We start from the raw sequence: 23,255 nt of genomic DNA on the forward strand, positions 1-23,255 counted from the left end.
AAACCATGCACCTTTATTGCTACTTCTGGAGTGTGAGTATGAACTGTTGAGTTTCCCGTTTTTGTCTACAGTCATTAGGTAATTCCATTCACTGTGAAACTTTTCCTGCCTATTGCTGTTGGCCGTGATAGATACTTGCTGTAATTTGTCACTTTTCTTGTATTTTGAGGGATTGTATTTTTATGTAAGAGTTATTATTAATGTTTCTGCTGGTGTGTACCAGTTGGGAGTCACGTTTAAATTGTATGCATTTCCAGTTTTTCTTGTATTTTGGGGATTTGTGAATTTGTTTAAAGGTCATTATCAATGTTTCTGCTGGTGTGTACCAGCTGGGAGTCGCGTTTAAATTGTATGCCTTCCCAGCTCTTCTTGTATTTTTGGGGGATTGTGTATTTTATTGCTTAAGGGATTTTGTGAAGGTTTATAAATTGTTAAGGGCTTTCCAAAAGCCAAAATCTGTGGCGTGACTTGTTATCCTTTCTGTATTTTGTGTTGGCGTTGCCTATTTGTTTAAGTTTCATCCATGCTTGGGAATAGTTAGTACCTTCAGTGGCAGTCATTTGTAAATCATTTTACTGGTAAAACTCAGTTTGTTGAAGCAGCTTACCGTCACACCTAGTTTGTGTGACTTCTTACTTGTATTTGGAGACTTATGTATATTCCTGGGTTAAGCCCTGTCCTTAACAGTATTAATTTTTAAAGATTTATATTAATGAATTGATCCTGTTCAGATTATTTAAATTATTATGAGCGTTGTTATTCATTTTTAACAAGGTTTTTAAAATGTAATCTTAATCAGTGTTGTTAAGCAATGAAGTATATTCCATGAAGTGACAAATGACGAAACATGTGGGCCCACCTTCAATGTGTTATTCCTTAAAATTATCCCAATCCTTGTTGTGAGGTATCAATCGATAGCAGAGCCAATTTTCTGGATAAAATTCGAAACTTCTCTGCAGCATCTCATGCAATGATGACATGTGACACTGTTGATGACGATCCATCTGTTGTATGGGGACGATAGGCCCGGACGTCCCCTTGGTGTTGTTTGAGAGGAGTAGGCTATGTGCTGCCTTCACCCCCTTCCTTCTCTCATCATCACAAAATGCAAACACGATACCACATTACACACACCGTTACAGTCGTCTGTACATGTGAGGTACCCTTCACACAAATCTCATACTTCGCGAAGGAAAGGTGCTAGTGGGCGCAAAGAATAGGGAGAACCTTTCCAATGAGGCGGCTGAACTTGTTCTTCGTGGCCTCCCAGCCAAGCATGCCATGTGAGTTTTCTTCTTACTTTTATCATTGCGAGCCGTACCACACCTCTATGATCTCTCTTTTACAACATTGAACAAAACTGATTCCCTTTCGTTTGAGCCAATAAAGCTACACCTCAATGAAAAGTCTGCAGCTCGTGGTCTAGTGGCTAGCGTTGCTGCCTCTGGCTCACGGGGTCCCGAGTTCTATTCCCGGCCGGGTTGAGGATTTTTCTCCGCCCAGGGACTGGGTGTTTGTGTTGTCCTCAATCTTTCATCATCATTCGTGAAAGTGGCAAGATTGGACTGCGTAAAGACTGGGAATTTGTACGGGCGCTGATAACCGCACAGTTGAGCGCCGCACAAACCAAACATCATCATCATCTCAATGAAAAGAATGTTAGTTGTCTCACAACATTTGATTCTAATTAAGTATTCGTTGGATGTAACCTCTGGGTTGCTCTGCCATCATTTAAACAGCTCGTCACACATGACGTACATCGACCTTGCCTTTTAGTATTCCGGCTGGAAGCTTCAGCGTCCATTAGATACGGGAAGCGTGATTCAGCACTGGAGGACCCAAACAAGGACACGCCTCAATTCTGCTGCCGAGAGTTGCTGTCGGCATTCCATAAACCGCTTCCTGAAGAAGCAACAAACTTCATATCTGCGGAGAAGCATTTCGATTCTGATCACAGCGATAAATAATGTACGAGTGCAGTGTTGCTTGTAGAGGTTACTATTAGGGCGTTTTAAACGTACTATTGTGGGTACCGCACTATTGTGTTCGCAGTTAACTGATTCTCTACGTATATTTTCTTAACTGAGGAAGGTAATGTTACTATCTGTTACCTACCCTAGCGGTCTTTTACGTGTGTAACAGTGAATGTAGGGGGACTTTCACGGTCATGCGTGCAGCAGTATACACCGAAATATCAGAGCTGTAAAAAACTGGTTAATGTATAGAATGTGGAAGCAAAATAAAGGAAAATCCATTTGGATAAGACTGATTATTTGAAATGATCGTAATTAGTTTTCACGATTGTTATTGTGCTGGCTTAGACCTCTTCCTAACATGATAGTTTTGGAAGAAGCAACGAACTTGATTTCAACATTGCGAGCTACTGAGTTAATACGTTTCACATATTCTGACCTAACCTGCCTCTACAGTTGTTTTTCTCCATTGTCCCTTCTTGTGCCTAGGTATCTTACTTCAGTTATATTTATAGTACCGTATCTCCTCTCTTCGTAAGTTATCCGTTCACTGAAGTTTTACATCCTTCTATAATGCTACACCTCAAGACTAGTAACCGAATACTAGAGGTGAAAGAGATTCTCGCTGGTAGTGCTGCTTTTGAGCTGTAATGAATGGATATAAAACGAAGAAAGAACATAACTAAACTCCTCTCGAAAATCGGTAGCTGGAGAGTAGGGCCTGAGAGGACTGGTCATCTGTACCACGAATGCACATCGAACCAGACAGTGGAAAAATTTATAACATACTTCATGAACTGTAAGCAACCTGGCGAAGAGGAACTTTGTGAAGCATTTTTTCTCCTTGTCGGTCAAAGTATGGCGATGTAAACCTTCACACCACCAGAATACGAGCGGGCAGCCTTTGATTTGACCAGCAGCGCACCACTGAGATCTAGTTTCCACAGTCGCTATTGTTTCGAACACTTCTTTCTTTATACACGACAGAACTCGACGAAGAAAACGACATCTTGGAAAAGGAAGGAGAAATGAAGATTGAAACTTGACGCCCCGCTCCTTCCATGTGCGAGTCCCGTGTCTTCACCACTGCAGTAGGCCGCTCGCTGAAAATGAAAGTGGTGGTGCGACAGCCGTGCCCGTGGCCATCACCGTGACTCACGAGACAGGTCGATCAGCGGGCACTCTCGGCCACTGTTGTTCTCTGCCACGAACATGGGTGACTCAGCCCAAAGGGAATCCCTATGACGTTTACTGAGAATCACAACGCATGTCTGGGGAATACACAAATGTTCGCAAAACAGAAGTAGAAGGGTATGTGTAGGAAGGGAGGGAGGGAGAGAGAGACAGAGTATATATTCCTGACGTAGCAGATGAACGGTGATAGAGTTATTTCTTGCGGTAGAGGAAACCGGGAAGATGGTGATGTTTCCAGTACTATCGGGCGGGATCAGCAGGACCTGCAAGCAGTTGGCGTATGCCACGTACTCCAGTATCTCTATTTGGAGTTGTTTTCTATACTAACTGAAGTTATCGGGAGCATCCACTGACCGATGCGTAAACAGAATTAATTGGAAAAATAGGACCAGGTTTCGTAACAAGTTGCTCATTGTTTTTGTGGACGGAATTGTGCCTGATGATGGGGAAAAAAGATTGTAAATTGTGATAACAGAGTTTCCTTTGAAAATTATTTAATGAAACCGATGTCCTGTTAACTACCCCGTTTATCCATGACAGTGATAGTAAGAGGGCGTGCTGAAAAGTAATGACTCCGAATATTTTACGTGAAAACTCTTACAGCTTTTTAAATAAAACAATCTACGGCTCTATTCTTCATGTCTACAGTTTTATTTCTCAACATAGACATTCTGGCGACGAATACGTTTCTGCTAACGAGAGACCAATTTCTGTATACCGTCACTGTAGAATGTTTGACTTTGTTGACAGAGCCACAACTTCACTTGTGCTTGCATCGCTTCATCAAGATGAAAGTGACGTCCTCGAAGGTGTTCTTGAAGTTTCGGAAACAGATGACAATCGTATGGGGCCAAGTCGGGACTGTATGGAGGATCATCGATAACAGTACTTTTAAGGCGTCGAATTGTTGTAGATGTCGCAGCGCTCGTGTGTGGTCTGGCATTGTTATTCTGTAGGACAAGATCTCCTCGTGTGGATAAACTCTTCGAATTCGAAACTCGATTACAGCAGGCTTTTTCTCACGCATCGACATAGGTACGTTCCACATCGCCATGTAACACAATACAGTTCGTAGCCCTCTAAGGGCAAAGGGCTGTAATTATGAAAACATGTAGAATAAAGATGTAGAATGTCAATAACGATTGTTTTATTAAAAAAGTTTTAAGGTTTTCACATGAAATGTTCGGAGGTGTTGCTTTTCAGAACGCCCTTGTACGATTCTCGGTGAGTCTTTCCGGTGCGGTATCTGGGAAACCTTTAAGCTTCGGCCTTACTAGAGCATCAGGAATATGAAATGTCGAACAAGAGGGAATACACTATGTCCTAAACAAGAAATGTGCAATTTATGAGGAAATATGGCCGTAATTTGACTTTTAAGAGTGGAGGAAAAAGTGTTCAAATGTGTGTGAAATCTTATGGGACTTAACTGCTAAGGTCACCAGTCTCTAAGCTTACACACTACTGAACCTAGCCGGCCGCGGTGGTCCCGCGGTTAAGGCGCTCAGTCCGGAACCGCGCGACTGCTACGGTCGCAGGTCCGAATCCTGCCTCGGGCATGGATGTGTGTGATGTCCTTAGGTTAGTTAGGTTTAAGTAGTTCTAAGTTCTAGGGGACTGATGACCACAGCAGTTAAGTCCCATAGTGCTCAGAGCCATTTGAACCATTTGAACTACTGAACCTAAATTATCCTAAGGACAAACACACACCCATGCCCGAGGGATGACTCGAACCTCCGCCGGGACCAGCCGCACAGTCCATGACTGCAGCGCCCTAAACTGCTCGGCTAATCCTGCGCGGCAAGAGTGGAGGAACCGGTATCATTTCCACGTTGGTGGGTACTCGTTTATCTATATAAACGATTTAGAAGACAGTCTGAGCAGCCGTCTTACGTTCTTTGCACATGATGCTGTCGTTTATATCTAGTAAAGTCACCACAAGATCAAAACAAATTGCAAAAAGATTTAGAGAAGATATCTGAACTGTGCGAAAATTATCAATTGACCCTAAATAATGAAAAGTGTGAGGTCATCCACATGGTTGCTAAAAGGAATCCGTTAAACTTCGGTTACACGATAAATCAGTCAAATCTAAAGGCCATAAGTTCAACTAAATACCTAGGAATTGCAGTTACGAATAATTTAAATTGGAGAGAACAGGTAGAAAACGTTGTGTGGAAGTAAAACTAAAGACTACGCTTTATTGGCAGAACACTTAGAAAATTTAACAGATGTACTAAAGAGATTCCCTACATTACGCTTTTCCACCCCCTTTCGGAGTACTGCTGCGTGATCTGGGATCCTCAACAGATAGGATTAGCGGAGAACATCGAGAAAGTTCAACGAAAAACAGCACGTGTTGTATTATCGCGAAACAGGGGTGAGAGTGTGACGGACATGTTACAAAATCTCCAATCTCCCCTCAAATCCTTCGGCTTCCTGAAGTACATGAACCCAACCACTCAGAACACCCATTGTGACCGGTCACTGTGTCCATCCCCTGGGGTGGACACCATTAAAACAAAGGCGTTTTTCTTTGTGGCGGAATCTTCTCACGAAATTTCAGTCACCTACTTTCTACACAGAATGCGAAAATATTTTGTTGCCGCCGATCTACACAGGGAGAAACGATCACCATAATAAAATAAGAAATCAGAGCTCGCACGGGAAGACATAGGTGTTCGTTTTTTGCACCCACTGTTCGAGAGTGGACTAATAGAGAATTATTGTGAAAGTGGTTCGATGAACCTTCTGCCAGGAACTTCAGTATGATTTGCAGAATATCCATGTAGATGTAGATGGAGATGTAGGTGTGGGAAATTGTTGGGATCGGCATCGAAGGTATCTGACCTTTACGGTCGCTTTGACTGCTTGATTGATGGAGCAGTATGTTGATGTCGTTTCTGTCCTCAGTAGCTAAGTGTCTGAAATGCCTGGATACCGCTTAACCTCATATGACTGCTTTGGTAACATTCACCTTTCATTAACTCTATGTCCTCTTCAAACGGGGGGTTAAAACCTACTGTTGCCGACATTTTCGTCTTCTTCTGCTTGACGTTTCTGGTGTCAGCTAAAGCAGCAACGTCATTTTACACTACGACTTGTGAAAAAGACAAAGAAGTAATGAGATGTATGCCACCGATTTCAAATGGATGTAAGTGCAATGTGTCTCAGAGGCAAGGAATGTACAACAGACTATGCAGAGCTTTTGTATAGAGAAGACAATGTGCTTCAAAGTCACACGCGTTTCATACCACTCGTCCTCATGGTTCTGCGATGGAGGTGAGCCTGGCCTACGACGCCGGCCGCTTCGAGGACACAAACCTGCACGACAACAACACTAGGGACGTCATCATTTAAGACAAGGACACGCCGCTTGACGTCGCGCTTGAGCTTACACGGTCACTTCATCTAAAAGAAAACAGCCCCATCACAACGACTTATATCACATGTCGCTGTTAAGGAAAATAGGCGAAATCATGGCAGCAAAAATTATTATATTTGTCAGTATTGCTTGATAAGAGTGGGAGTTAAGTGTCACGGAAAATGAAAATCGAAGGGATGACTTCGCTGGAAAGGAAATGGGTACTAATTGCTGACGAAAAAGGCCTGCTGTGAACAGATTTACAGAGACTTTAAGGGAACAGACAGTTTTTATGTTAAATTCCTGAACAAAATAAACTTGTATCCGTAGAGAACAAACTCTAGATTTCACTCATGGAACATCCCATTAGTTATTAACAGACTGAACTCGCATACGGAGAAGAGAGCTCTGGCCCCTGTACGACAGTCATGGCTAATGTATCAGTGGTTTCCTTAAATAATTTCAAGCGAATGTCATGGTGGTACCTTAAAGAGATTAGATACAGTTGGGGCGCTCAGTCTTTTTCAGCTGAATGCCTGTTGTGTAAAGACTGCAGTGTTGATGGATGTTTTTTTTTAGAATGCACTCATTGCATAAATACTGTTTTTTATCCAGCGTCGAAATTATTTCGAGCAGTTGAAATTCGCCGTTCCCTTCACAGCTGACAAAGCAAATAAAGTGTAAGTGAAATAACCAATACGATTCACAGGAAAAAAATGGAATACCTAGTCTTGTTTTCTTTGCTGATACTCAGGGACGAAGTAGAAAGAACGGAAAACAACGACTCACCGAAAGCAATTCTAATGGATCAGCCACCAAGCTCCTTGTTGAGCAAGTGGTGCCCAAATGATACTAAAAACGCTCATTACGACACAGGTTTATTTACAAAGTCGTCTTGATCTCTATAAATGGGCTAGGCGACTAAACAAAAAGAAGTGGACAACTTTTCCGAGGGTTCTGAACAAACTTAATTATGTGTATCACAGTTACGTGCTAGATCCATCCCAAGAATCGAAAAACACGACGAGTTTTGGCTGTTATCGATATCGACACTGGCAAGACACTCGTCATAGGCTTTCCAAGACTTTCGAGAAGGTTTTAATTTTAAGTCTGAAAAATTCAATAGTGAATGCGAAATTACACAAGAAATTAATAAAAATAAATTAAAAACTACAGTAGCGAATGCGAAATTGCAGAAAAATGTGTTTATTTCTTTCATTTTGGAGTTACATCAGCATGCTACGCCAACTGGCAATTGCAGATGCTTTGACTTCGTCTGATGTCGTCCCGGTTGCAAACACTGGTAAGATATGATGGAAGAGAGGAAAATGGTACATCTGGCCATAGGGCTATTGTTGCGCAGAAGTCGAACTGTTGTGGAATACTCGAACGGATATTTTATGGAATATTGGAACTTCATATCGAACTATAGGACTGCAATCCTGCATCACTTGCCGGATTAATTTGAAACATTACAGATGCTGCACATGTCGTAGGCATAGACTGTCAGGGAATATTTGTATGTAGAATGAGCAATTCGAAAATTACGGCCGGCCTTAGTGGCCGAGCGGTTCTAGGCGCTACAGTCCGGAACCGCGCGACTGCTACGGTCGCAGGTTCCAATCCTGCCTCGGGAATGGATGTGTGTGATGTCCTTAGGTTAGTTAGGTTTAAGTAGTTCTAAGTTCTAGGGGACTGATGACCTCAGAAGTTGTCCCATAGTGCTCAGAGCCATTTGAACCATCGAAAGTAACCTGCAACCCTAAGACCGGCGTGGTGCGATAGTTGGGCGATCTTTCACCTCTTCATTACAAACATACTGTTTTCACGGTTCATCGTAGCTCAACCAGTTAACAATAAGTATTTGTAAATAGTATGCATAAACCTACCTCACGAATCAGTCTATTACTGATAACCAAATCAAAATCCGTACAGTAGTTCCTGAGGTTTTTGAAGGATTACGAATGAATTGGAAGTTCGTAATGGCGAGAAATACACTAAAGCGCCAAAGAAACTGGTACAGGCAAGCGTATTCAAATACAGAGATATGTGAACAGGCAGAATACGGTAACGCCTGTATAAGACAACAAATGCCTGGCGCAGTTGTTAGATCGGTTACTGCTGCTACAATGGCAGGTTATCAAGATTTAAGTGAGTTTGAACGTGGTGCTATAGTCGGCGCACGAGCGATGGGTCACATCATCTCCGAGATAGCGATGAAGTGTGGATTTTCCTGTATGGCCATTTCACGAGTGCATACTGAATATCAGGAATCCGGTAAAACATCAAAACTCCGACATCGCTGCGATCGGAAAAAGATATTGCCTAAACGGAACCAACGACGACTAAAGAGCATCGTTCATTGTGACAGAAGTGCAGCCCTTCCGCAAATTGCTGCGGATTTCAATGCTGGGTCATCAACAAGTGTCATCGTGCGAACCATTCAACCAAACGTATCGATATGGGCTTTCGGAGCCGAAGGCCCACTCGTGTACCATTGATGATTGCACGACATTAAGCGTTACGCCTCGCCTGTGCCTGTCGACACAGACATTGGACTGTTGATGACTGGAAACATTAGCCTGGTCGGACGAGTCTTGTTTCAAATTGTATCGAGCGGATGGACCTGTAAGGATATGGAGACAACTTCATGAATCCATGGAACCTGAGAACCTGCATGTCACAGGGGACTGTTCGAACTGGTGGAGGCTCTGTAATGGTGCACACGTGCCGTTGGAGTGATATGGGACCCCTAATACGTCTGCCGGCCGGGGTGGCAGAGCGGTTCTAGGCGCTACAGTCTGGAACCAAGCGACCGCTATGGTCGCAGGTTCGAATCGTGCCTCGGGCATGGGTGTGTATGATGTCCTTAGGTTAGTTAGGTTTAAGTAGTTCTAAGTTATAAGGGTCTGATGACCTCAGAAGTTAAGTCCCATAGTGCCCAGAGCCATTTGAACCAACCCTAATACGTCTAGATACGACTCTGATAGCTAACACGTACGTAAGCATCCAGTCTGATCACCTGAGTCCAGTCATGCCCATTGTGCATTCCGACGGACTTGAGCAATTCCAGCAGAACAATGCGACATCCCACATCTTCTTAACAGCATGTTGTAAGGCATCCCAGATATATTCAGTAATGTTCATGTCTGGGTAGTTTGGTGACCAGCGGAAGTGTTTAAACTCAGAAGAGTGTTACTGGAGCCACTCTGTAGCAATTCTGAACGTGTCCTGTTGGTATTGATGACTGACTCTGCAAGTATGAAAAAGATGCCCGTCTCTTTTGATTGCACTCACATAGCAATTCAAATGTTCTACACCGCCAAGACACCACTGTCGCAAGTACATGATATAAATTTCAAGTTTTTACCTTAGTGTTTCCCGAGAGAAAGGGATCTTAACAGTCGGACAGACAGATAGACAACGAAGCGATTCTATAATGGTGTCGCCGGCCGGGGTGGCCGAGCGGTTCTAGGCGCTACAGTCTGGAACCGCGCGACCGCTACGGTAGCAGGTTCGAATCCTGCCTCGAGCATGAGTCTGTGTGATGTCCTTAGGGTAGTTAGGTTTAAGTAGTTCTAAGTTCTAGAGGACTAATGACCTCAGAAGTTAAGTCCCACAGTGCTCAGAGCCATTTGAACCATATAATGGTGTCATGTTAATCGATTGAGGTACGAAACCTTAAAAATGCGGTGACGTCGGTAGGGGATACGGGTTGGTCGGGCGGGGGGAGGGGGGAGGGGCAGAAGGAGGGCAGGGCGTAGTAGAAGTTTTCCTGGGTTCCCGCAGCTCTAGTTAACCCTTTGAGTGTCCTATTCATCGAACTAGTAAGGTCGCCAGTTCGTAAATGCTACTTCGTCGAGCTGTTGCGTTTCATTTAGTTGTGAATTGCCCTTCGTAAGAGTCTCGCCGCGCACGGAGGAGACGAACCGGACGCGAAAGTAGGCGGAGAGCTGCGGCGCGGCGGTGCAGTGCGCTGACAGCTATGGAAAGCAGACGCTCTCCCGTCAGCCGAGCCGAGCCGAGCCGAGCCGAGCCGGCCCCGTAAATCACGTCGGCTGCACCGGACCGCGGCGGCGCGCCGGCCACTCCCAGGGCAGCGTGGCGCGGCGTGTCCGCCTAGACTGGCTCCGTTTACACGCCGGCCGCCGACTGTGTGCGGGCTGCAGCGACCACCGTGCAGCTCTAGCGGTAAATGACGGGCCAGAATTGTGACTCTTTTTCTTTAGAAAACTACACCGTATCGGTCGGCCTGTCTCGATTTCCACATCATTACCAGCAGAGCGGTAACACACGGGCTTACTTGGTTTCGCTTCTCGGCAATTATTTAACTGCATGTTGCGTAAATCAGTTGCACGATTTATATCGAAGTGGCATTCTGAACACCATTTTCAAATGTTCTTTACCCGCCTCCGTGACCGAGGTCGCTAACACACACTTACGCGGTGGTTAAAAATGGTTCAAATGGCTCTGAGCACTATGGGACTTAACATCTGAGGTCATCAGTCCCCTAGAACTTAGAACTACTTAAACCTAACTTACCTAAGGACGTCACACACATCCATGCCCGAGACAGGATTCGAACCTGCGACCGTAGCAGTTGCGCGGTTCCAGATTGTAGCGCCTAGAATCGCTCCGCCACTCCGTACGCGGTGGAGCTCGATTCACAGAGTAACCGGTTCGAATCCTGATAGTGGATGAAATTTTCATTGCCAGCATTTCGCCGGCAAGGGGAGGACAGGTGGTGGCGTAAAGTTTCTGATCACCACAGTTTTTGTTTCAATATCATGGATTAAATTCCAGAGTTTTCCGCGGTGTCTCACAGAATGGCGGTATGTCACTGTTGATAGTGACATATCCGTCGAATGGGGAAGTTAAGCTCTGCGGCCCCCTTGGTGCTCTTCGCTTAGAGAAGGCTAGGTGCCGGCAACGGGTTTCACCCTCTCCCTTCTCTCATCGTCTGCAACACGAACATGACACGACGCTGCACATACATACACTCATTATAGACACCTACACTTGAGAGAAACACTTATTCACGCTATTCTCATACATCGCGACGGAAATATGCCTGCGGGCACGAAGGAGAGGGAAAACCTTTCCCCGCCATTCATGCCATACGATTTTAACTTTAAAATCTTTGAAACTTTCCTGGCAGATTAAAACTGTGTGCCGGACCGTGACTCGAACTCGGGAACTTTGCCTTTCGCGGGCAAGTACTCTACCATCTGAGCTACCCAAGCACGACTCACGCCTCCTCCTCACACCTTTACTTCTGCCAGTACCTCGTCTCCTACCTGCCAAACTTTACAGAAGCTCTCCTGCTAACCTTGCACAACTAGCACTCCTGAAAGAAAGGATATTTCGGAGACATGGCTTAGCCACATTCTAAGGGATGTATCCAGAATGAGATTTTCACTCTGCGCTGATATGAAACTTTCCTGGCATATTAAAACTGTGTGCCAAACCGAGACTCGATCTCGGGACCTTTGACTTTCGCGGGCAAGTGCTCTACCATCTTTAAAATGTTTCTTTACAAACGAAAATCCAGAAGTATCACTCCAACTTAAATTCTCGCACCGCTGCAAAGATAAGTGGCGTTGAGAAACAGCTGAAAAGTTAAAACTGCGTAAATCTGCAGAGTTGATGGTATCCCTAACAGATCCTACACCAAATTTTCCGCTGAGTTAGCGCTTCTTTTAACTATAATATACCGTAAATCCCGCGAACAAAAATATGTGCCCAGTAATAAAAACAAAGCACAGGTCACACATCTATTACAAGAAGGATCCACAAAACTGACATCCAATATCATTGTCGGCCGTCGTGGCCTTACGGTTCTAGGCGCTTCAGTCCGGAACCGCGCTGCTGCTACGGTCGCAGGTTCGAATCCTGCCTCGGGCATGGATGTGTGTGATGTCCTTAGGTTAGTTAGGTTTAAGTAGTTCTAAGTCTAGGGGACTGATAACCTCAGATGTTAAGTCCCATAGTGCTTAGAGCCATTTGAACCATTTTTTTGTGTAAACTTTGTTTTCAAAGATTTTGTATTAAGTTCGTGGCAGGGGGTTCATCGAAACACCTTCAAGCTCTTTCTCTGCCGTTCCACTCTGGAACAGCGCGCGGAGAAAACTTAAATCATTCCGTGCAAGCTCTGATCTCTCTTATTTTATTATGGACGTGGGCGGCAACAAAATATTTTCTAACTCTGATGAGGAAGTTGGTGATTGAAATTTCATGAGAAGATCCCGCCGCAACGAAAACCGACTTTGTTTTAAAAATTGCCTACCCAATTCGAGTATCATATATGCGGCACTCTCTCCGCTATTTCGCGGTAATACAAAACGAGCGGTCGTTCTTTGAACTTTCTCCGTGTCCTCCGTCAATCCAATCTGATACGGATCCTACACCGCATAGCAACATTCCAGAAGAGGGCGGACAAGTGTAATGTAAGCAGTCTCTTTAGCAGGCCTGTTGAATTTTCTAAAAGTTTTGCCAATAAAATGCAGTCTTTGGTTTCCTTTTCCAATCTGTGCGGTCGTTCCATTTTAAGTTATTCGTGATTGTAATCCTTAAGTTCAAATATGTGTGAATTCCTAAGAAACCAAACTGCTGAGGTCATCAGCCACTAGAATTAGACAAATACTTAAACTAACTTACACTAAGAACAACACAAACACCAATGCCCGAGGGAGGACGCAAACATCCGGCGGGAGAGCCGCGCAGTCCGTGACGTGGCGCCTCAAACCGCGCGGCCACTCCAGAAGTATTCAAAAATGGTTATGGGACTTAACAACTGGGGTCATCAGTCCCCTAGAACTTAGAACTACTTAAACCTAACTAACCTAAGGACATCACACACACCCATGCTCGAGGCAGGATTCGAACCTGCGACCGTAGCGGTCGCGCAGTTCCAGACTGTAGCGCGTAGAACCGCTCGGCCGCCCCGGCCGGCGACACCATTATAGAATCGCTTCGTTGTCTATCTGTCTGTCCGACTGTTAAGATCCCTTTCTCTCGGGAAACACTAAGGTAAAAACTTGAAATTTATATCATGTACTTGCGACAGTGGTGTCTTGGCGGTGTAGAACATTTGAATTGCTATGTGAGTGCAATCAAAAGAGACGGGCATCTTTTTCATACTTGCAGAGTCAGTCATCAGTACCAACAGGACACGTCCAGAATTGCTACAGAGTGGCTCCAGGAACACTCTTCTGAGTTTAAACACTTCCGCTGGTCACCAAACTACCCAGACATGAACATTACTGAGCATATCTGGGATGCCTTGCAACATGCTGTTAAGAAGAGGTCTCCACCCTCTCGTACTCTTACGGATTTATGGACAGCCCTGAAGGATTCGTGGTGTCAGGACACATCCCACAGACCAAGAATCTTGAGACTTGGAAAGAAGTAAGGTTTCACAGTGCAAGTACAGGAAAAAAAATTCGAAAATGGTTAATTTGAATTACACACTAAGGGGACAAACAAACTGGTATATCTGCCTACACGACGTGGCGTGGAATCGGCTAATTTCTGAAGTAGTGCTAGAGCAAATTGACACGATGAATCCTGCAGGGCTGTCCATAAATTCGTAAGAGCACGAGGGGCTGGAGACCTCTTCTGAACAGCGCGTTTCAAGGCATGACAGATATGCTCAGTAATGTTCATGTCTGGGGAGTTTGGTGGCCAGCGGAACTGTTTAAACTCATAAGAGTGTTCCTGGAGCCACTCTGTAGCAATTCTGGAAGTGTGGGATGTCGCATTGTTCTGCTGGATTTGCTCAAGTCCGTCGGAATGCACAATGGGCATGACTGGACTCAGGTGATCAGACAGGATGCTTGCGTACGTGTCAGCTATTAGAGTCGTATCTAGACGTATTAGGGTTGGTTCAAATGGCTCTGGGCACTATGGGACTTAACTTCTGAGGTCATCAGACCCTTATAACTTAGAACTACTTAAACCTAACTAACCTAAGGACATCACACACACCCATGTCCGAGGCAGGATTCGAACCTGCGACCGTAGCAGGCCACTTTTCGCACCATACAGATATCTTGTCTAAATCATTCTGAATTTTTATTTTTGTATTAACAGTTGACTACAAGCGACGTCATTTCTAAAGTTTTGGTCTGACGAGGTAAGGCAGAGATAAAAAAAAAACAGTTAAATTTATAAATTTGGGTGGAAGGGTGATAATGTTGTGGGAATAATCCTGCTCTCACGAATGACGTAGCACACTAATAACGCTGGTGAGAACCGACAATTACATTATTTTGCACTTCATTCGCTGTGCTCTACGCAACTCGCTGCCAACTGGAATCAACAATTTAGGAGGCCAGAGATGAAAGCATGGAAAGAGTATATACTGACTACTTTGGTCACTAAGGCGGGGTTGGCACTACTACTCCGTATACTGATTATGGCTGACAGGCCAGTCACGTCTCTAATCAGCAGCAGTCAGTTCCGTCTGTGCAGTTCATCCGTTACTACAGGTTCTAAACTTACGATACATGCTTCACACCTGAGAAGCAAGCGTGGGCCGAACATCTTGACATTAGCACACCTAGCTGGTTTCACCATTTTGCACCGGTGACGTCGCGAATGCTACTTACGTAATAGAAATAATTGCACACAAAACCACCGCAAAACTCAATTACTCTTTTTCATTCACTGATAACCCCACTATATTTTTCTTTAAGACACCCATTCTTCTCTGCACGGTCACGGGAGTGTGTTACATATAAAGAAATTCTGCTCTCTGCATTATTACATTGCGATTCACACATAAGTTTTTCGCAAACGGTTTACAGAATCACTTTCAGTGTATTTCTTGGCAGAGGGTTCATAGAACCACTTTGGGATTATTCAAATTCAACTAGCACATGGGAAAAATGAGCACATAAATATCTGATTTCTTTTGTTTATTAAGAATGTCATTTGTCCGTCTGTAGGCGGATGTCAACAAAATATTGTGGCTTTTGGAGGAGGAAGCTGTTGACTGAAAGTTCGTGAAAAGACTTCGGCGTAATGAAAATGCATTTATTTCTTTAATTGCCACCCTGAACTCGCTTGTCATATCGTTGATTCTCTCTACCTCATTTTGCGATAGTGCCCTTGTTTGTTTTCGATGTCTACCGTGAGTCCAGTCTGGTAAGGATCATGTACCGCGCAGCAATTCACCAAAGGAGGGCGGACAAGCGTGGTGTAGTCAGTCTAGTAGATTTGTACAGAGCGCTTCCGTGTGCGCAAATGGTGTTACCAGCTAGAGAGTACTCGCAAGTAAGTTATTTAAGTCTGAACTTTCGTCATTTTGAAAACACGTTATGCATTACAGACACCATAAAAGTAGCACTATCTTTTTCTTGCAGTGGTAGGACACATCTACATATATATGCCGCAAGCTACCTTACGGTGTGTCCCGGAGGGGACTTTGTGTACTAGTCACCTCTCCGCTTTCCTGTCCCAGTCACGAATAATCCACGGGTACGATCTGGAATGCAACAAAATTCTGAGACGTGGTAGAAATGACACACGCCTGCTATTTCTTCAAACTGCGGATCTACAAATTACATAAATTTCTAGGAAAAAAAAGTGTTTGTTTCCAGGGCATTTGACCGTGTCCGCTCTTGTAATCGGGATTCTCGGTGTGATGTAACTTTCTAAATAAACTGATAGGAGCGGTCGCCCTGCATCCGTATTTTTATCGGACAGACGTTGGAAGTCCTCAGAAGTAAATACTGATAAAAGAACGGCCTGCTACAACAGTGACATCAAGTTCCGGCACAGAAGAAGAAAAGCACTCTATCTAGGTTTTCAAGGAAGTGTGGAGCATCGCTCGGCTGCAAAGTTTTCGCTAGATCCCGAAGTTTCTGTATGTGACCAAGAAACTAGCAACCAGAAAATAAGTTTTGTAATTTGATTCTAATGCCGTTGTCTTCGTTTCTCTGAGGACTGGTAACCCAGCCAGTTAGATGAAGAACATACAGTTTTATGTGAATTATGGATCACAACACGATACCCTCTTTCTTTTAACTGCTTGAACTGAAAGTCACAGTAAATGTTCGGAAACTGGTATGTGCCACGCGGGGTAGCCACGCGGTCTTAGGCGCCTTGGCTCAGTTCTCGTGGCTCCCCCCGTCGGAGGTTCGAGTCCTCCCTCGGGCATGGGTGTGTGTGTGTGTGTGTGTGTGTGTGTGTTGTCCTTAGCGTAAGTTAGTTTAAGTAGTGTGTAAGCTTAGGGACTGATGATCTCAGCAGTTTGGTTCCACAGGAACTTACCACAAGTTTCCAAACTGTTAGGTAACAAGCCTGACACATCAGAAACTGAAGTAGTGTGATGCACTCCATATAACAAATTATGAAACAATTTATTCTTCATATTATTGTACGATACGCTACCAACAATTTCGAACGTGAAATGTTCATCGTCGCACTTTTTTCCTTTTTTCCCTTTTTGTTTCACTATTTTTGCTATATGACATTATAAATACAATCTTAAATTCTACACTCCGACTAAGGAAATTGTTGTGATGCCTATTTGATAATGATTCCAAACGCTTCAACAATTATTTTGGATAAACACATGTACCCAAAAGTGGAGGGTAACATGAGTAAACCTCGAATCCGCCGCACTCTGGTAGATTTCGATTTCTTTTCAGGCAGTTTCTTACTTTTATTTAGTATGATTATATGCTAGAAACACGATACTGAAGCGTCAAACGACACATTTCGCACATGTAACGCATGTTTCTTATTTGCGTTTGCAGTCGGTGTGTGCGCGCCGTAACAGTTCTGGTAACTGTTAGACGAGGAAAGCAAGCAATGTGGAGGTGCTAGTTGTTAAATATTATGGAAACTGATAGGAAGAGAAGAAACGTGATGATTAATGTGGTAGTTCAATATGCACAATAGTCAAGTCAGTTCCAAAATTCTTCGAAAGAAGACGATAGCCTGTTAGACTATTTTAAAAACTTTTCTTTGATATGTCTGGAATCACTTCTGGGCTACTTCGTACACATCACACAGAAGGCGTGAAAATAATAGCAAATTTTGTAGTGTATGATGAGGTACAGCAGTAATTATTGCCCCTGCTGGGGTATACTGGACAGTTCAGATGTATCTGCATGTAATATAAGCAGCATAATGAACCACTTATTAAAAATTAAGTACAGAGTTATGAATGACATACTTCAGTTTCTGTTTCGTGTTACCTGACAGCTTGTGATTCAAGAAGGGGTTCTCTAGCAACTCAGTAGTCTACTATGTTCATGCGTACATTTCAGTCGTAATGTAAAATATTTTGTTGCAGCATAGTTATATAATAATATTAATTCAAGTGCAGCATATTTTAATCTAGCTCAATTAAGAACGGACTGAGATCTATCAGAAAGTTGCATTTGTAAAATCAATTAGTTTCAATGTCAGGTTGACAAAGACAATCAGAGAGTTGCGTGTTTCGTTCTCAGAAATATTGTATTTGGCAGCAGTGCAACTTCCTATTAGCAATTACTGGTACGCTTTCCCTGCTGCATTTCGTGATGGCTTGTAGAATATAAAAGTGGGTCAAAACAGTTACCAAGAAAGACAACTGACTTCACACCCAGTTGCTGAGTATTCTGTCATAATTGAATAGTGCCTGTATATAGCACAACGACACGAAATCTGTACAAATTACATTTCGCTCAGTGAGAAGCAAGGAGGACAGCGGCCGCCTTTGTGTTGAATGGCCCGCCACGTCTCGCATCGTCATTAAACTTCTTTCGGAGGCACTGCATAATGGTTAGCATTCGACACGCCTTTGAACCCCGACATGGTACACTCGCCCGGATCTTTACGCATGCTTGCTCGCATAAAGGCCGCGTCGACATTTTGCATGGTCTGCTAGCCATAAATCATGAGAGGACGGCGCCGTGATATGAAAAGAGAAACGAAGGAATACAAACCCGTCCTGTCTGAAATGAACGACCTAAGCTCTCTAGTTGAATACCCTCGTCACAGCTCGTTGCTCTTTCATGGAGAACAACAGCAATAATTACAGAAACGATACAGATTGTTCAGAACCTCGACAGTACTTTAATGCCCTTTCTCTTCTTCTTAGAGCAGTTCTCGTAAGTAACAGCTTCGTTTCAATACTGTCAAAGGTTCCGTAGTCAAAAATCTTGGACATACACGCTTCGTTGTGTCAGTTTGCAACATTACTTCGCGAGGAAGAGCACTGCTTGTTGTCTGACACAAATCATTCTAGTATGTTTGTCATAGGCGCCTAGGGAACACCACCTACGTAACGACAATAGTATTGGTGGATGTGATTTGAATCAAATATGTCTACTGAAAGCTGCTGAAAATTTCATCGTGATGAAAATCTATGAACTAATAATGACGACAAGGCAAGTGAAAAGAGGAATGGACGCTTCACTAGTTAAGTAACAAAGAGAGCACTGATTACTCTTCGATACTGCTTAAGCGTCAAAATGTAGGTACATTAATATTACCTGCTGCTAGGGGCCACGCCATCCAGCTCCATAGAAGTGAATAGTCCCAGTATGAGAAGGTATAAGCAACAGAAACGTGCCGTGGTGTCATTCGCAGTATAAAATAGCTCATCACAGACCACATGCATATAAGAAGATGCAACAGTCTTACTCATAATGTGGCTACAGGCGGTGGAAATAGCAGAACAATAGCATGTTCACGAGAACATATTGTAACTAATTACGTAACCGCGGGAAATTTGTCCGAATCGAATCATATCACTCCCTTTGTTGCCACATCGAGCTTTATTTATCCGGCAGTTCAGGCTGATATGCCACCTGTCATCGCATTATTACGTCAGTTACGTATGATGCTAAATTTGTTAAGAGACGGTCACACGAATTGTGGTCATCTGAATCCGGTCACCGTTATTGTGGAGGGTCGAGTGAGAGTTCTAAATGTGAAAGCATGGATCTTATACATAGCGTAGATAATGACTGGAGAATGGCTCCTCTGACATATATAAATATACCCTCAATAGAAGTTAAACTAGGAAAATTGAGTCTAATAAAAGACTGAGATGGGTAGTGTGTCAGAAAGCTATTACATGTACCACTTTTACTTATCCAAGACAGAAAGGAGATCAGCATCGGTCGTAATATTATCTGTCTTTTTTATTGTATTGCAAATCTATATTTCAACAGACACTGAAGCTATCTTCAGTGCTGTAGATACACATAACACAAGAATACGGCACAGAAACAACAAGTTGATCAACCGTCATGTTACAATTGTACACAATTACAGTTCCACGTAATAAGGTAATTGTGCACAACTATGACATGGGGTTTGATCAGTGTGTGTTTCTATGCCTGGTTGTTGTATTATTTTCATTTGTAGCCCTGATGAAAGCTGCACTGTCAGTTGAAATCTAGATTTGGATTGCTGTAAAAAAGACAGATGATAGATGATATTACGACGGACGTTGACCTTCTTTCTGTCCTGTAGTACATCATGGTCGTGGGTGTAATCATTCCTATGGAATCGAACATGACTTATTTATACCATAGGTCACTATTCAGTTATTAAATGACGGGACATACTGGTTCTGTCATACTCTGCGGTGAAATGTCAGTGGCATATTGTTCTCGTGTCTGCGTGGGCAAATAGCTCCCTTTAAGAAATTTAAAAACTAGTAAATTGTTGTCATAGACTACTTTTGCTTATCCATCGTGTAATTTGTAACAACTGTTACTTTTATTGCTCTTGTTATAACAAGTAAATTTCCCTTACTAACAACTGTGTGCACATTTTGCATCAGCGTGAGACTCATGCTGAGTAAAACTGTCATCAATTATTTAGGTTAGTTTGAAAACCACAGCGCTTTACTAGACATGTTCCTATTGGAGAAGGTACACCAGTGCCTTCCTCCGACGTTTGAACTGAGTTACTCCGCCAGCGATAGGGGGTCCCACAGTTTAACGTGGTCTCCGATCACGATGCAACCCGGCCTTTTGCAGTTATAGTAGCACCAATCAAACGACTGACGAGACATTTTCTGCTTGATTTGTTTCAGTTTCACCAAACGTGACACCGCGAATTCAGGATGAAACCATTCTGATTTCCATTCTCCGTTGTCTCAATTTTCTGTGATTGACGTAGATCCATCAAGACGTTAAGTTTATCCGTGTCATGTGGGTATTGCTTGAAAGACTTTTATGAACTAGTATATGCTGCGACAATCAGTTGTTACTAATATTTTATTAGCACGACGCGTTTCGGCAGCTTACTGCCACCATAAGGTGCATTTACAGTTACTTTTAAGGTGTAATTAAAATGAAGTGAGGTTGTAGAAAATGTATCATGACATAACTACATCCAGATATAATGTTTTATATTCACTGCATCCTACTGTTTTAACAATAGTACAATATTTGTAGCTAGTTTATCTCAGCTTTTAAGAATCTTTGGATTGACGTTAACAAATGAATGAATGTGGAAGTGTTAAGTTGTGGTGTACTTGCTACTATGCGCTGAGTGCCAGACAACGAAACTATCAAAAAAATGTAAGTAAATGCTGTTACAAAACGAAGTAATCATGCCTATCAATTAATGAACGCATTATAACATATGTATCTTCCTGAACAAGCGTATTTTTGACATATAACCTCACCAGAAAACACAGCAAAGGAAACTAACCTCACTTCATTTTAATTACAACGTGGAAATAACTGTTAACGCAACTGATGATGGCACGACGCCGCCGAAACGCGTCGAGCTAATAAAATTTTAGTAACAAATGACTGTTGCAGCATATATTATTTCATAAAAAAAATATTGTAGGGATCGCCAAAGGCCGTTGAAATTAAAATTTAAAAAAGCAAGAGATAAATACATCATATAGGAGAATACTATATTCCTACCCCGAATATGGCGGGTACTCAACCTGGTAGCTTCATCGGGTCTCCGAATGGTACGCATACAGATTTCTTCAATGCAATATTAGCAGTGATAACGAATTGAGAAGTATGGGAAAGGACACCACGATAGCTACAGGTAGGAGTCAGTCGGCGCGGCACGAGATTCGGGGCAAGTGCAGACGGGTAGAAATAAGAAAGAGGACTCACATCATGCTCTCGAGCTTGTCTGCGATGCCCTGGTCCTCGCGGACGCGCTCCTGCGGCATGGTGCTGAGCAGAGCGTTCGCCTTGTCGTTGTAGGTGCCCAGCATGCCGCGGTACATGTTGTACACCAGCTTACGCACGTGCGGGTCCGACGGGTCCACTTTAGCGGCCATGCTACCGGCGGCGGCTCCTTCCGGAGGCATTCGAGAGCGAGGAGGCGGCGCTGCGACCGTTGGGACGCGGTGGGTCGTGTGCTGCTGCTGCTGCTGCTGCTGCCGCCTGCTGCCTTCACGACGCGCGACCGGCCGGCGACTGGCGGCCGCTGGAGGCCGCTCCGCCGCGCCGCCGCTGATGACGTCACGCGCCGGCTGGCCCGCGTTTCCTTCCGTTACCGCTTCCCAGTAACTACTCCTCTTCCTGCTGGTAATGCGTGTTATCTCTCCGCAATGTGGAGGGTGTCTAGCGTAGTCGTATAGCATACTCGCCAGTCACTGAAAACTGTTCACTGCCACCATTAAAACTGTAAAACTACCGTAGTCTATCGTAAGGAAGCGCAGACTACGGTAGTTTTCCTAGTAGCTTTGGTCAGTTAAGATCGTAATCGCGTTACCTAAACGTCAAGTGTGTTGCATACGTATCGGGCGTTACGTCAAATGGTTCAAATGACTCTGAGCACTATGGGACTTAACATCTGAGGTCATCAGTCCCCTAGGCTTAGAACTACTTAAACCTAACTAACCTAAGTACATCACACACATCCATGCCCGAAGCAGGATTCGAACCTGCAACAGTAGCGGTCGCGCGGTTCCAGACTGTAGCGCCTAGAACCGCTCGGCCACCCCGACCGGCAATTATGTGCAAAACATACAAACAAAAAACAATGAGAAGTCGTTGGTTCCCAGTTCTTTTCTCACATATTCATTTACGTTTCATTCCCTACCAATGCTACCAATACCACCGGTAATCCCACCATTTACTACGTCATCTATGTACTCTAACTCAACTACAAAACCGTAATTTTGGCAGAGCGCAGCTCTAGCCACCACGCAATCCTCTAACGGTTCTCACTTGCATGGCAGGTTATAAACTCACTGGACAAATTACTAGTCACTCCTACAAACGACCACACTGATCATTTTGGAACATAGTACATGATGCAGAACTTGTACCACGCTGTCATTTCTCACTCCACGGTCATGGCAGTGGTGTGTGCTGTATGTACCAGTCGAGCGTATGGAACCAGTGGAGTGAGATGGGTTGACGTGGAGACATGAAGAAAGCCAGAAAGGAGCTGTCGCGTCTGGACGTGCCCTGACGAAAACGTCAATGTAATTGGCAGATTTGTCCTTGTATCCACGAAGACTCTCCGATGTTTCGGCAAGGATTCGTGTACCATTCTGAGCCAGACGATGGGGTGCAACAATTGTGGTAGTAAAAACGTCGTAACTGACAGGGCTTGTCAATTACAATCTGTTCCAAACACGACAATAACTGCTGCTATCAGTGAATACAAGTCCATCTGAAACCACATCCCGAGTGAGCATTGCTATCTGATGGGCATTTGGGTAGATATCTCTCTAAAGGCCATTGCCCCCAACTACATATAAAGCTAAACGAGTTCTGCGTGAAAAACAA

General features: G+C 43.8%; 1 protein-coding gene across 1 annotated transcript in view; it reads right to left on the bottom strand.

Moving 5' to 3' along the window:
* The window catches only part of LOC124752804 (actin cytoskeleton-regulatory complex protein PAN1-like), a gene marked incomplete at its 3' end in the record, with an annotated part of 119,056 nt that extends 96,957 nt beyond the window's left edge, over window positions 1-22,099 (bottom strand). Inside the window, exon 1 of the mRNA XM_047249002.1 lies at window positions 21,624-22,099. Within this exon, the coding sequence (XP_047104958.1) occupies window positions 21,624-22,099 (476 nt within the window). The remainder of the gene's footprint in view (window positions 1-21,623) is intronic.
* Between the last annotated feature and the right edge of the window lie 1,156 nt (window positions 22,100-23,255).

This window comes from Schistocerca piceifrons, unplaced genomic scaffold (assembly GCF_021461385.2).
Source record: "Schistocerca piceifrons isolate TAMUIC-IGC-003096 unplaced genomic scaffold, iqSchPice1.1 HiC_scaffold_482, whole genome shotgun sequence".
Classification (NCBI taxonomy): domain Eukaryota; kingdom Metazoa; phylum Arthropoda; class Insecta; order Orthoptera; family Acrididae; genus Schistocerca; species Schistocerca piceifrons.